Raw genomic sequence first — 14,890 nt, 5'->3', positions numbered from 1 at the left:
ACACACACAAAATGCTGGAGAAACTCAGCAAGTCTATGGAAAAGAGTACCGTCGATGTTTTGGGCCGAGACCCTACGGCAGGACTGGGAAAAAAATGATGAGGAGTAGATTTAAAAGTTGGGGGGGGGGCGGTGTAGAGAAGCACAAGGCGATAGATAAAACTGGGAGCTGGGGAGTTAGTTGATTGGTGAAAGAGATACAGGGCTGGAGAGGGAGGAGTCTGATAGGAGAGGACAGAGGCTATGAAAGAAAGATGGGCGGGCAAGGAGACAAGGTGAGAGAGGGAAAAGGGGAAGGAGAATGAGTGGGCAGGGGCCATTGCCAGAAGTTCAAGAAATCGATGCTCACAAAAACAGGTTGGAGGCTACCCAGACTGAATATAAGGTGTTTTTCCTCCAACCTGAGTGTGGCCTCATCACGACATTAGAGGATGTGGATTGACATATCAGAATGGGAATGGGAGTGGAATTAGAATGGGTGGCCACTGGGAGATCCTGCTTTTTCTGACGGTCAGAGCGTAGGTGCTCGGCGAAAAGGTCTCCCAATCTACACTGGGTCTCACCAATATGCAGGAAGTCACACCGAGAGCACTGGACACAATATGTGACCCCAACAGACTCACAGGTGAAGTGTCGCCTTACTTGGAAGGACTGTTTGGGGCCATGAATGGTAGCGAGGGAGGTGGTGTAGAGGCAGGTGTAGCACTTGTTCCACCTGAAAGGATAAATGCCAGAAGGGAAATCAGTGATAAGGGACAAAGGGACATGGGAATCACGTAAGGGGCGATCCCTCCGGAAAGCAGAAAGTGGGGGAGAGGGAAAGATGTGCTTGGTGGTAGGATCCCGTTGGAGATGGCGGGAGTTCCGGAGAATTATGTGCTGGACGTGGAGACTGGTGGGGTGGTAGGTGAGGACAAGAGGAACCCTATCCTACCAGCCTCTGTGGCCCCTTGTCCTCACTTACATTTCCAACATCTGCAGATTTTCTCTTGCTTGTGACTTTTCATGGACGAGTCCTTTTGTTGTCAGAAATACAGGACAATTTACTCACTCTGTCAGGGGTGCTGAATGTATGGCATACTTGCCCAAGATGGCATAGGCATGCAATGCTGCCTCCCCAATGAGTTAAACTCCACTCATTTTAAAGAGATACATTATGATTACCATTACTGCAGAACAAAGCAGCAAATCACAGTTTACCACCCGGGATGTCTTCACCAGAAATGCCTCACGCCATCTTGATGGTTGCAAGAGTGCGTGACATTGGAAGATATATTTTGCAATCTTTGCAGACCTGGTGTACAGATCAGCATTTGGATAGTAAGTAGTTACAATAACAATATCATTTAAAAATGATGTTTTTAAATTGTCCTTTTAAAAGATTAATATTGATATTTTTAACAGGCTTTCTAAAACGCTTTACTTATTCCAGTCTGTCTCTGTTATACTTTTATTAGTAGTAAAACAATGAACACACAGAACTAAAAATAAGGACTTGTTCTTTTTCCTTTAGAAGATCCATAATTATTGTTACTAATTCATTGATCAATAATAATCTCTGCTCAGTATCCCCATGGCACACAAGATAATTGTTTGAGATTGTCACCAATTTGGGCAAGATTTGCCTAGGTCATCTATACAAGTGATGTCAGTTGCTGAGCAAATATTGATCAGAACAACCATTGGTTGGGACACTGGTGTCCTTTGGACAGTGTCAGGTGTCCGAGAGCCTGGATAGGACCTTGGTCTGATATCTGATCTGAAAGGTGACATTACCAATAAAGCAGCCCTGCTTCAATGCTGGAGTGACAACCCAGATTCTGGATTCATCACGGGAAGAAAAAATAATAAAGGTAGAATTAAAGATGTCACCTAGAAACTGGAAAGTTTTTAAAAAGTCATAGCTGGTCAATTTGATCACATCTAATAGTGAATGAAGGGAAAAAGTGAAGGCAGTGATGCTTGCCCCCTCCAACTTTCAAATCCCTTACTCACTCTTCCTTCAGTCAGTCCTGACGAAGGATCTCGGCCTGAAACGTCGACTGCACCTCTTCCTACAGATGCTGCCTGGCCTGCTGCGTTCACCAGCAACTTTTATGTGTGTTGATAAAAATATTAAGATCAGTTTAAGGGGAAAGAAATACATTTGTGACAGACCCAGACACACACAGCATATGCATATGGGCAGACCCAGACACACACACACGCACACATATGGACAGACACAGACACACACATACACACACACACTCACACACACGCATATGGACAGACACAGACACACACACACACACACACACATGGATACACAGACACACACACACACGCATATGGACAGACACAGATACACACACACACACACACACACACACACACACACACATATGGATATACAGACACACACACACACGCATATGGACAGACACAGATACACACACACGCATATGGACACACAGACACACACACACACACACACACACATATGGACAGACACAGATACACACACACGCATATGGATACGCAGACACAGACACACACACACGCATATGGACACACACACATACATAGATACACACAAAGACATCACACATATATAGAAAGACACACACATCACACACGCCTATCTCACCCTACACATGTCACATATAAACATACACCACACAGATGATTAGAAAATACCATCAAGGGATTCAGCACATTTGTGGGATATAGATGCTCATGAGCAAGTTTATACACAGAATGGTGATGACCCAGAGTGGGTTACAACCTTAAATCTAATCACAAGCTTCTGGTGGTTTACTTAGTGATGGAAACCCTGAAGGTTTTGGATCTAATTGAGGTGTTCAGGTGATTTACAATAATGTGGTGACTTAGTGCTTTATCTGTAGAGGACTGACCACTCTCTGTCCCTGGGAGAGAATCAGTTTCCTCACAGGCAACTTCCTGTCTCACTCTGCTCCTCTCCCAGGTTCCGCAGCCTCTATCATTTTAAACCAGTTGGAGACCCTCTTCATGCCTGCTTCCTAATACTTTACATGCATCCACTCTCCATGGTCCTGCACTCCGTCCTCCAGTGCTCCAGGCAACTTACAGGCCTGTTCACCCATCTGGGCAGTCTACCTCAAGCAGATCTTTCTCCACAAGCTAACTCTTCAGCATCTGTGAGATTAAGCTGGCTAATTCCAGGATCCCACCTGCTCATCTCTCAGAGTCAAGTCCAAAATACTCCATGGACTGCAACCATGAACTCTTCAGCTGGTCCTAACTGACTTCAGCTTCTACACATCAGAGATGATCTTTTTATTCAACCCCTTCTCCAGCCTTCTCCCTGTAACACTTAGCACCTTTACTAATCAAGAAACTATCAATCTCTGTCTTAAATACACCCAATGATCTAGCCTCCACAGCCTTCTAAGGCAACAAATTCCACTGATCCACCGCTCCCTCATCTCAGTTTTAAAAGTACATCCCTTCATTCTGAGGCTGTGTCCTGGGATCCTGGACTCTCCTACAAAGTAGGAGATGGCACAGTAAGTGGCTGGTGCAGATTGCATAATGCTATTACAACACCAGCTGTAACATCGGGGTTCAATCCCCTCTGCTGTCCGTCAGGAGTTAGTACATATTCCCCCGATCTCCTGGATTTCCTCATGGTGCTCCAGTTCTCTCCCACATTCCAAAGATCTTTAGGTTAGGGTTAGCGAGTTGTGGGCATACTATGTTGGCGCCAGAAGTGTGGTTACACTTGTGACACAGTCCTTACTGATTTGACTTGACACAAATGGTGCATTGCACGGTATGCTTGGATGTACATGTAACAAATAAAGCTCACCTTCAATGTTCAATGGAAACAACAGTTCTTCCACAATCATCTTCAGCACAGGTGTACCAAAAGGCTGTACGCTTTGCCTCCTGCTCTGCTCACTTTTATACCGATAACTGTGTGGCTAAGTGCCATATTTAAGTTTGCTGATGACAGCACTGTTGGTGGATGAATCAACGGTGGTGAAGAATTGGCACTTAGGAGGGAGGCTGAAAATCTGGTGAGGAATGGTGCCACAACAACAACCTCTCACTCAACATCAGCAAAACCAAACAGCTGATTATTGACTACAGGAGAAAGAGGCTGGAGGCCCGCGATCCAGTCCTCATTAGGGGATCAGAAGTGGATCTTTATATTTCTCATTGTTAACGTATCAGAGGATCTGTCCTGGGACCAGCACATATGTGCCATCATAACAAAAGCACAACAGTGCCTATACTTTCTTAGAAGTTTGTGTAGATTCAGCATGTCCTCTAAAACTTTGGCAAACATCTATAGATGCACAGTGGAAAGTATCTTGGCTAGCTGCATCATAGCCTGGTATACAAACACCAAAGCTCAGGAATGGAAAAGTCTCCAAAAACTGATGATGCAGTCCAGGCAGAGGTAAAGTCATCCCTGTCACAGCATTTCTATGAGGAGCGCTGCCACAAAAAAGCAGCATCCATCGTCAAGGACCCCCATCGTCCAGGCCATACTCACTTCTTGCTACTACCATCAGACAGAAGGTACAGGAGCCCTAAGTCTCGAACCACCAGGTTCAGGAACAGTTATTACCCTACAACCACCAGGCTCCTCAATCTGTGTGGATAACTCCACTCGCCTTAATGCTGAACTGACTCCACAACCTATGGACTCACTTTCAAGAATTCTACAACTTAGTATAATTTATTTACATTTTATTATTGGCACAGTTTATTTTCCTTTGTCCATTGGTTGTTCATCAGTGTTTGTTATTTATAGCTTTTCATAAATTCTATTGTATTTCTTTATTTTCCTGTAAATGCCTGCAAGAAAATATATCTCAATGTAGTATATTGGGACATATACATACATCGATAATAAATTTACTTTGAACTCTACTCATCTACTCTGTCCTGGCCTTCCAATATTCAGTAAGTTTCAATGACAACCACCCTCATCCTTCTGAATTCTATTGAGCACAGACCCAGAGCCATCAAATATTTCCTCTTATTTTTAACCTTTCATTCCTTGGACCTCCACAGGACCATGGTTTCTGCTCTATCTTTAATCTTATCTGGAAATTTATTATAAGACCCAAGATATTGGAGTGAAGATATAGTCTATTCGGCCTATCGAGTCGACTTTGCCATTCAATTATGGCTTTTATTTCAACCCCATTCTCCTGTCTTCTCCCCATAACCCTTAACCTCCAAACTAATCAAATACACCCAATGACTTGGCCTCCACATCCCTCTATGATAAAGAATTCCACAATTCACAACTGAGGAAATTCATCCTCAGCTCAGTTTTAAAGGGACTTCTCTTTATCGCCCTCAGATCCCAGACTCTCCTACTGATGGGAATGTCGTCTCCACCTTCAGTGTATCCAGGTCTGAGCAGGAGCATTGTCTAGAGATTACCAACAGCTACCCACCCTACCCCGGTCTCCAGTCAAGGTGAGAGCAGGGCTGGTTACTCAACCCAGAACTTCACAGTGTAAAATAACAATAATACAAGAGGATAGTTACCTCAATTTCTCTCAACAGCTCCGATTGTCCACAAGTTTCTAAATCTTCCAAGGCCTGAGACCAAAATTTGTCTTCCTGTTCTTGCTCGAGTCCGTTGTGATTGCTAAGGTATCTGTTTAACGTACGAACCAAAGTGTCAGTATCTTCAACTCTATGCCCTCAGCACCAGTGGACGAAGGTCACAGTTCCCCGTCTGAACTGAACCTGGAGAGATGTGGGAGTGGGGTGTTGGAAGGCCAGGGGAATGGGGGCAGGATGGAGAACTGCGGCTCTGCCAGTTTTCTGGTGGGGAATATCTGGAATTATCTGCCCCCTCCCCCCAACAAGTGTAGTGGAGGTTGCTCTAGTTGAAGCATCTAAGAAGGAATTTGTTAAATATTTGAAAGATCGAGGAATTCAGGGCTATGGGGAACTGGTGCAGAGGAAGGGTTGAGGCCTGGGGGGAGGGGGTATCAGACGTGATTGTATGGAATGGAGCGGCCGGGTAGCCTACACATGCTCTCAAATTGCTTGTGTTCTTGCTTGGGAGCAGGGGTTGGAACATGGTTCTCGTGGTCGTGGGAAAGTGCTGTGGGCAGATGTCAGGTGGGATTGCAGCAAGGAACGAGGTTCATGGTTCTGCCGACACAAAATGAAGACAACACATTGAGGAAATAGTCCAGCGCCAGTGAAGCACGGTGGATGCACAGCGAGTATACAGGATGGAGGGTAGGGAGGGGCAGGGAGCATCCCAGGCAGTGAGGAGGTTGATGAGGAAAGAGCTCAGAGTTGAGACACAGACAACCTGAGAAGAGAAAGAAAAAAAAACTAAGACAATGTAACAGACAACATGGAGAAGTGTGGAGACACAGCGAGGACAGTACGAGTCTCTGAGCGACCATATTCACAAACGCATGAACCATGAGCTTCCTTTGGCTAGCAGAGTCATATGTAAGGTCCAAGCAGCGGCGCAAGTCTGTTAGAACCATTTCACACTGAGGCAAACTCGGCCGAAGACCACCAACTCAGTGAAAGGGGCTCTTCTGTCTGCCTGAACCTCACTGGCCTTCCAGTGCAGCGGGATGTCGGGAAGGGAATGCTGCTGACAGGTACGTTCCAGGCTGCAGGGGTATGCAAGATGGCGCCAACAGATTTGTAGGGAAGGATTCCAGTCTGAGAATCTACCACCTTTGAACACTGAAATCCTGTGTAACCACTGCACAAACATTTGAATGGTGTACTGTTCAAAGAGGTTATGGTTGACAGTGGGGCTTTGTACATAGAGTGTACTTGTTAATACGACAAAGGCATTGACTTAACAACACTGAATGCAATGGAAGGCATACACTGTTAGGTACTGTAAATATATTTTGTGAGTAGAATACCCTAACCACAATCTATTCCAGCTGCTACCATCCGGGAAGCAGTACTGCAGCATAAGAGCCAGGACCAACAGGCTCCGGGACAGCTTCTTCCACCAGGCCATCGGACTGGTGAACTCACGCTGACTTGAGTGTACTCTATATTGCACTGACTGTTCTATTTACTATAAATTATTATAAATTACTATGATTGTACATGGCACATTTAGGTGGAGACGTAACGTGAAAATTTTTACTCCTCATGTATGTGAAGGATGTAAGAAATAAAGTCAATTCAATATTTGAAGTAAAAAGTATTTAAAATACAGGTATGATAACATTCTTTGTGTTCTAAATGGCATGGTAAGCTTCCCATTTTAATAGGCTCTTTATAGATCTTTCACAATGAAACACCTTGGTTTCTCTTTGGTACTGCTGTATGTGCAACACAGATGTGTCGTTCAAAATGAAACACTAAATAGATTGATTTGTTAAGAGGGAGACATACTGACAGAATTGTAATTCCCATACATATTTTTATATATTTTACTTTTTTAAATAAAGAAAGGACGAGGGTGAAAAAACACTATTTAATTCACTTGCAAATACTGTCGATCACCGTGTTTCAGGGTACGAACAGAAGTTTCGTACAGCCATCATGCAGGCTCTGTGGGGAAGGACCACAGTCAGTGGTCCAAATACCACTGGACACAGAGGGGTTGAGCCCTCTGTAACAAACACTTAATGGGTGCTTTGTTTGAGGAAATGTGAGTGGTGTTGATGCATTGTAATAGAATGCACTGGATTGATGGTACTAAAGAGAAAGCCATGCCATGATTATATTTATTGCATGTAATATGAATAAAGTATATTTTTTGGGAAAAAAAATCATAAAGAGAGCCACAAAATATTCTCTCTATAAGTTTGAGGATGACGATCTTGCCCTCTCGACCCCTCAGTCGTATGAGAGCCCTTTCCACAGACAACTTCCTTTCACCTAAAATGTATCATCCAATCAGTATTCTTCTCTCCATTGATCAAGGGGGAGGGATTAAATCACCTGAATGATGCAAGGAATGGGAAATACAAGGCGCAGGATGGTTAACAATGGCTGCCAGGACGTAAGGTTTTCAAGTTGATTTAATTACAGTGGATTCTGGTTAATTGGATCATCAGTTAATTGTGGCAGCCACTTATTCAGGGCAGCAGCTCTCTAAGAACATAGTGTCAGTAGCGTGTGTTTGTATTCAAAAAGCAGTGATTTTTGTCACTGATAGTTGCCGAGAAATAAGCCGTAAGACAATTTGGTACTGTTTTGCTCGCTGCAGTTTCAAGCATTCAGGTTCGGAGATGCCAGAAACGGCCGCGAGTGAAAATGAAACGATTTCGCAACTTCAAAAATTTACAAACTATGAAGCATTTTAAGGTATCGACAATCATCTTGAGTGTTACAATGATAAGGAAGATTTAAAGGATGTAATCACTGAAAGCATTGTATGAAGGCAATCCATTATCTGCACTGATTTTGTTCACTTACATTCAATCACAGCAGCATATGAATTCCTTTGTCAATAACAATTAGAAACAAATGCACAGTTTTATAGTACTGTTAGCAGTATTGATAGTGTTCTCATTTGTTCTGAATTTCATTTATATACATGAATTGGTACTCAATTAAATGGTAGTTGGTCTCTTTAATACCGTTTTAACTATTTCCATGAAACTTTGGCTAATTGGGGAAGCCACTTAATTGGGCCAAAATGAACTAGTCCCGGTGTGTTCCAATTAACCAGAATCCATTGTAATTAGTTTAATTGTTTTTAAGACTGTGTGTTCAGTGTTCTAAAGTCTTAAATAATTTCTGTAAACAGATGATTTTCTCTGACATTGGAGGTCAAAAACATTACAAATGTTGGGTAACTAGTCATTTTAACAGCCAGAGGGCCTATGTGGGACTTGCTGTGGTTCACTAGGCCACACCAAGCTGCAAGGCTCAGCTTCCAGCGGGAAACAGTGTCTGAGATCACACTGAAGATTGCAATGTGGTTTAGCAACATCCATGCACCAACAAAATGCTGGAGGAACTCAGTTGGTCAGGCAACATCTACGGAGAGGAATAGATGGTTGATGTTTCTGGACGAGACCCTTCATCAGGACTTATGATTAAGGGTCTCAGCCTGACACATCGACTGTCTATTCCTCTTCGTAGATGCTACCTGACCTGTGGAGTTCCTCCAGCATTTAGTATGTGTTGCTCTGGATCTCCAGCATCTGCAGAATCTCTTGTGTCCATCTACTAACTCTGCGCCAGTGAAGAATCTGCCTGATTGAGATTAAGAACAAACGCTGCCCTTTAAACTGAAAGACACTCAATGGTGCTTGGAACAGACACTGGGGAAATGGAGGTCCAGCTCTTACCCGGCTGCCTTCTCCCACTCATCCTTGCTGAAGGCATTATCTGTGCAGGGGTAGCTCTTCCGACGACTGCCTTGCATTGACAGACCGCTCCTCTTGCCTGTACCCTGCTCCTCAGGAGGTTGTAGCACAGCCCCTTCAGCCTGGTGACTGTAGGAACCTATAGGTTAAATTAGAGGTTTGTCTTAACATGGATGTGACACTAATGCCCCAAAGCTTCCTCTTTTGTATGCTTGCAAAGTGCTTCACAGGGACAGTACACAATCAGACTTGGCAAGTCTACAACCCAATGGTATGAATGTTGAATTTTCCAATATCAGGTAACCCTCAACTCCCCCGGTGGATTTGCACCCTCCCCCACTCTCTCCCTCTTTCCGATCATCCTCCAGTTCACCCCTCTTGGTCCTTTTTCCATATGTCCCCTGCATCCCTTCATCACACATTTTTGTTTCCCCTCCTCTTCTGTTCATGCTCCAGGTTGATTTTTATCCATCAATGAACCAAGACACGTTTTGCAAACCTTACATATAAACAGTTAGATAGAGGATTGGGCCATTAAATCATAAGGGATGGGAATAAAATTAGGTCATTTGGCTCATTGAGTCTGCTCTGCCATTTGATAATAGCTGATTTTATTGTCCCTCTCAACTCCATTCTACTGCCTTCTCTCTGTAACTATTGACAACTTTACTAATCAAGAACCTCCGCTTTAAAAACACCAATAACTGAGCCTCCACAGCTGTCTGTGACAATGAGCTCCACAGATTCCCCATCCTCATCTCTGTTCTGAAGGGACATCACTGTGCCCTCTGGTTCTTGGGTCTCCTACTACTGGAAAGATCCTCTCCACGTCCGCTCTAGCTAGGCCTCTTCATATTCGGTAGGTTTCAATGAGATTCCCTCCTCATTTTTCTAAACTCCAGTGAGCATAGACCCAGAGCCATCAAATGCTCCTCATGCGTTAACCCTTTCATTCCCGAGATCATTCTCAGGAACTTCCTCTGGAGCTTTTCCAATGCCAGTACATCTTTTCTTAGATGCGGCGCCCAAAACTGCTCACAATAATTGAGCTGCAGTGCAAACAATTACTTATAAAGCCTCAGGCCTTAAAATCCAAGTACATTACATCCACCAACTTCCCTTTATCCACACCACCCATCACTTCATCAAAGAGTTTCAATAACTTGGGGAAACATGATTTGCCCTTCACATAAACATCTTGGTTTTGTTAACTTCCTTAAATATTTCTAACAGCTCTGCCATAACATCTTAATTTCTTTTAAAAATAATAATTTATTTGTTTTTTTTTAATTTCAGCTTTAATTTTTGATGCTGCCTTATATTTAATCATTGTATTTTATAACATGGGCTTGAACGGGGAGACACTGTATCTTTTCATTGCAGTGTTGTTTTTAATTCAGTTGTAACTTAGATGTCATCCTAAGTAATTCAGACGTTATTTTAAATTTAGCCATTGTGTTTCCAGTAATTGAATTGCCAGAATGCTGCTTTGCACTGAATGAAGTAGCACTACAATCTTGTTGTCCTCAGCAATGACAATAAAGCTCTGACTAACAAACTACCTATTTAACGGCTTCTAACCTTTTTATTCTGACAGATGTTACGCTAACTGACCTGTATTTTACTGCTCTCTATCTCCCTCTATCTTTAGTTAAAGGAGTGGCATTTGCTAGTTTCCAATTTAGAATCACAGAACACTGCAGTATGGAAACAGGCCATTTGGCCTATCTACTCCGTGCCAAACTGTTATTCTGCCTGCATCCGGACTAAATCCTTCAATCTCCTCTCATCCATGTAATTATCCACATTTCTCCGAAAAATTGAAATCAAACCCATATACTAGCAGCTCGTTCCACTCTCACCACCCTTTTGAGTGAAGTTCCCTTAAATATTTCACTTTTCATTCATAACCTTTGACCTATAGTTCTAGTTTCTCACCCTTCAGTGGTAAAAGCCTGCTTGCATTTACTCTATCTATACCCCTCATGATTTTGTATACCCCCACCAAATCTCCCTTCATCCTCCTAAGCTTCAGAGAATAACGTTCTAACCTGTTCAACCTGTTCTTAAAAGGGATGTACTGATGTTGGAGAGAGTCAGAGAAGATTTACGAGGATGATTCCTGGAATGCAGGGGCTAACATATGAGGACCGTTTGTCGGTTCTTGGACTGTATTCATTAGAGTATAGAAGTATGAGGGGGATCTCATAGAAACATTTTGAATGTTGAAAGGGTTGGACAGAGTAGATATGGAAAGGCTGTTTCCCTTGGCGGGTGAGTCCAGGACAAGAGGCCACAGTCTTAGAATAAGAGGGTACCCATTTAAAACAGAGATGAGGAGAAATTTTTTTAGCCAGAGGGTCATGGGTTTATGGAATTCGTTGCCACATACAGCTGTGGAGGCCCGATCATTGAGGGAGTTTAAGGAGGAGATTGATAGGTATCTAATTAGTCAGGGTATCAAGGGATATGGGGAAAAAGTCAGAAATTGGAACTAGATGGAAGAATAGTTCAGCTCATGGTGAAGTGGCGGAGCAGACTTGATGGGCCGAATGGCCTACTTCTGCTCCTCTGTCTTGTGATCTCTTGTGGTCTTGTGAACCTTTCCCTATAACTTAGGTCCTCAAATCAGAGCAGCATCTTTGTAAATTTTCTCCGTGCTCTTTCAATCTTATTGATAGTAATTATAAAGTACTTTAGCAGATACTTTCCCAAATCTAGGGAAGTATGGAAAATTAAAGCTAATTTCAACAGTCACTTTTAAAGATCTTCGGATGATCCATTAGGACCCAGAGACTTGTTAATCTGCAACTCCAACACTATCACTGCCCTGGTGACTGTAATTTTCCTGAGTTCCTGCTTCCCAACTTAGAGCTACAGTACTATCCCAAGTGATTAAGGCATCTGTCTAGTGATCTGAAGGTCGCTAGTTCGAGCCTCAGCTGAGGCAGCGTGTTGTGTCCTTGAGCAAGGCACTTAACCACACATTGCTCTGCAACAACACAGGTGCCAAGCTGTATCGGCCCTAGTGCCCTTCCCCGGACAACATCGGTGGTGTGGAGAGGGGAGACTTGCAGCATGGGCAACTGCCGGTCTTCCATACAACTTTGCCCAAGCCTGCGCCCTGGAAACCTTCCAAGGCGCAAATCCATGGTCTCATGAGACTAACGGATCCCTATTATTATTACTGTGCAAATGTCTTAGGCATATATATGTAGCTGGGATGCCTAAAATATTTACACAGTACTGTAGTAATTTTATGTGCTGCTAAAAAAAAAACAAATTCCATGACGTTTATGAGTGATGATAAATCTGATTTTGATATGGACCTCTATTGTGGACTGAGACTGGGAAGGGGGCAGAGAGAGGGGAATCCTGGTTGGGAAAAGGGGAAGGGAGAGGGGAAGGAGCGGGAAACACCAGAGAGACATTCTGTAATGATCAAGAAACCCATTGTTTGGAATCAAATAACCTTACCTGGTGTTTCAGAGTTGAGTGTGTCTGCACCTGCTCCAACAACCCCTCACCACCCCCCGACTCTGGCAATCCTTCTCCGCCACCTGCCCCACACCCCTCCCACAGCACTCCACCCTCACCATTCCCAACATGCCCCACCCCCCCACAGCACTACATCCTCACCATTCCCAACATGCCCCACCCCCCCCACAGCACTCCACCCTCACCATTCCCAACATGCCCCACACCCCCACAGCACTCCACCCTCACCATTCCCAACATACCCCACACCCCTCCCACAGCACTCCACCCTCACCATTCCCAACATACCCCACACCCCCCCACAGCACTCCACCCTCACCATTCCCAATATGCCCCACACCCCTCCCACAGCACTCCACCCTCACCATTCCCAATATGCCCCACAGCACTCCACCCTCACCATTCCCAATATGCCCCACACCCCTCCCACAGCACTCCATCCTCACCATCCCCAACATACCCCACACACCCCCACAGCACTCCACCCTCACCATTCCCAACATACCCCACACCCCCCCACAGTGCTCCACCCTCACCATTCCCAACATGCCCCACCCCCCCACAGTGCTCCACCCTCACCATTCCCAACATACCCCACACCCCCCCACAGCACTCCACCCTCACCATTCCCAACATGCCCCACCCCCCCACAGTGCTCCACCCTCACCATTCCCAACATACCCCACACACCCCCACAGTGCTCCACCCTCACCATTCCCAATATGCCCCACACCCCTCCCACAGCACTCCATCCTCACCATCCCCAATATGCCCCACACCCCCCCACAGCACTCCACCCTCACCATTCCCAATATGCCCCACACCCCTCCCACAGCACTCCACCCTCACTATTCCCAGCATGCTTCACTCCTGCCAGATTCACAAACTCGCTCTCCACTCCATGTTGACAAATAGAGTACTGTGCAAAAGACACAGGCGCTCTAGCTGCACAGATATATATGTGCCTAAGACTTTTGCACTGTACTTTATTTCTGGGATGTTACTGTTTTTTTATTTATCCTTGTGTTCCATTATGAATTCCACAGACACATTATATGGGACCAACACTCACTTTCTTAACTCTTCCCTTTTTTATGTATCTATAGATACTTATCTATTTTTATATCTGAGTGGCGTTCTCATAGTCAGGGCTTTTCCTTCCTTTTTAATCTTTTTGGTCATTCTTTTTGTTGTGCTTTACTTAATCATCTGACCCACCACCTGTCTGTATGCCTTCTCTAAGTTAGATACTATCTTTATCTTTTTGACTTAACCACACATCCACCTTTTTCTTCCTTTCTCATTGGAATGTTTTTCATACAGTATCACAGAGGGAACATAGTGGAGGGTTCATTGACTGAATCGATATGGGTCGAACCAAAGATGAGAAAGGTCCAGCCACTAGGATATTGAGGAACAGATTGAGAAAAGGATTAGGGAAATGAGCAAAATCAATAGGGCTGTCATAGTGGGGAGACTTTGACTTTAAAGATAGAATACAAAACACTAAAACTCAATACAACCCACAATGCTGTATCAACCTTCTAAGCTATTCTAAAATTAATTTAACCCTTCCCTTCTACATAGCCTTTCATTTTTATAGAACATAGAATTCCCCAATATAGATTGGGACCACCTTAGTGCAAGATGATTAGTGAAGGTAGAATGCATTAGGTGCATCCAGGATGGTTTCTTAAAACTACCTGCAGATAGTCCGACTACAGGAGGGGCCATACGGGACCTGGTGTTGGGTAATGAGCCTGGCCAGGTGACTCACCTTTTGGTGGGAGAACAGTTAGGAAACAGTGATCACAATTCCTTATGTTTTAAGATAGCTATAGAAATATAAATATGGATCTTGTGGGGAAGTATTAAACTGGACCAGGGCAAACTCTGAGAGTATTAGGGAGGGTTCATCGGGAGCAGCTGTTTCTGGCCAAGTCCAAATCTGGCATCTAGAGATTGTTTAAAAATCAACAGGGCAGTGTACAGGACAGGTATGTCTCAGTCAGAAGGAAGGACAAGGATGGCAAGGGAAGGAAGCCTTGGAGGACAAGAGTGGTTGTGAATTCAGTCAAGGGG

At 44.2% G+C, this 14,890-nt stretch overlaps 1 protein-coding gene across 1 annotated transcript in view; it reads right to left on the bottom strand.

Moving 5' to 3' along the window:
- grip2b (glutamate receptor interacting protein 2b) overlaps positions 1-14,890 on the bottom strand; it is a 157,644-nt gene that overhangs the window by 13,137 nt on the left and 129,617 nt on the right. Inside the window, exons 20-21 of the mRNA XM_072280078.1 lie at positions 9,293-9,449; positions 5,535-5,646 (exon numbers count right to left, since the gene is read on the bottom strand). Of these exons, the coding sequence (XP_072136179.1) occupies positions 5,535-5,646; positions 9,293-9,449 (269 nt within the window). The remainder of the gene's footprint in view (positions 1-5,534; positions 5,647-9,292; positions 9,450-14,890) is intronic.

The sequence above is a fragment of the Mobula birostris genome, chromosome 16, assembly GCF_030028105.1.
Source record: "Mobula birostris isolate sMobBir1 chromosome 16, sMobBir1.hap1, whole genome shotgun sequence".
NCBI lineage: Eukaryota > Metazoa > Chordata > Chondrichthyes > Myliobatiformes > Myliobatidae > Mobula > Mobula birostris.
The sequence above is the reverse complement of the archived record's forward strand: the minus strand, read 5'-3'. Positions and strand labels throughout refer to the sequence as shown.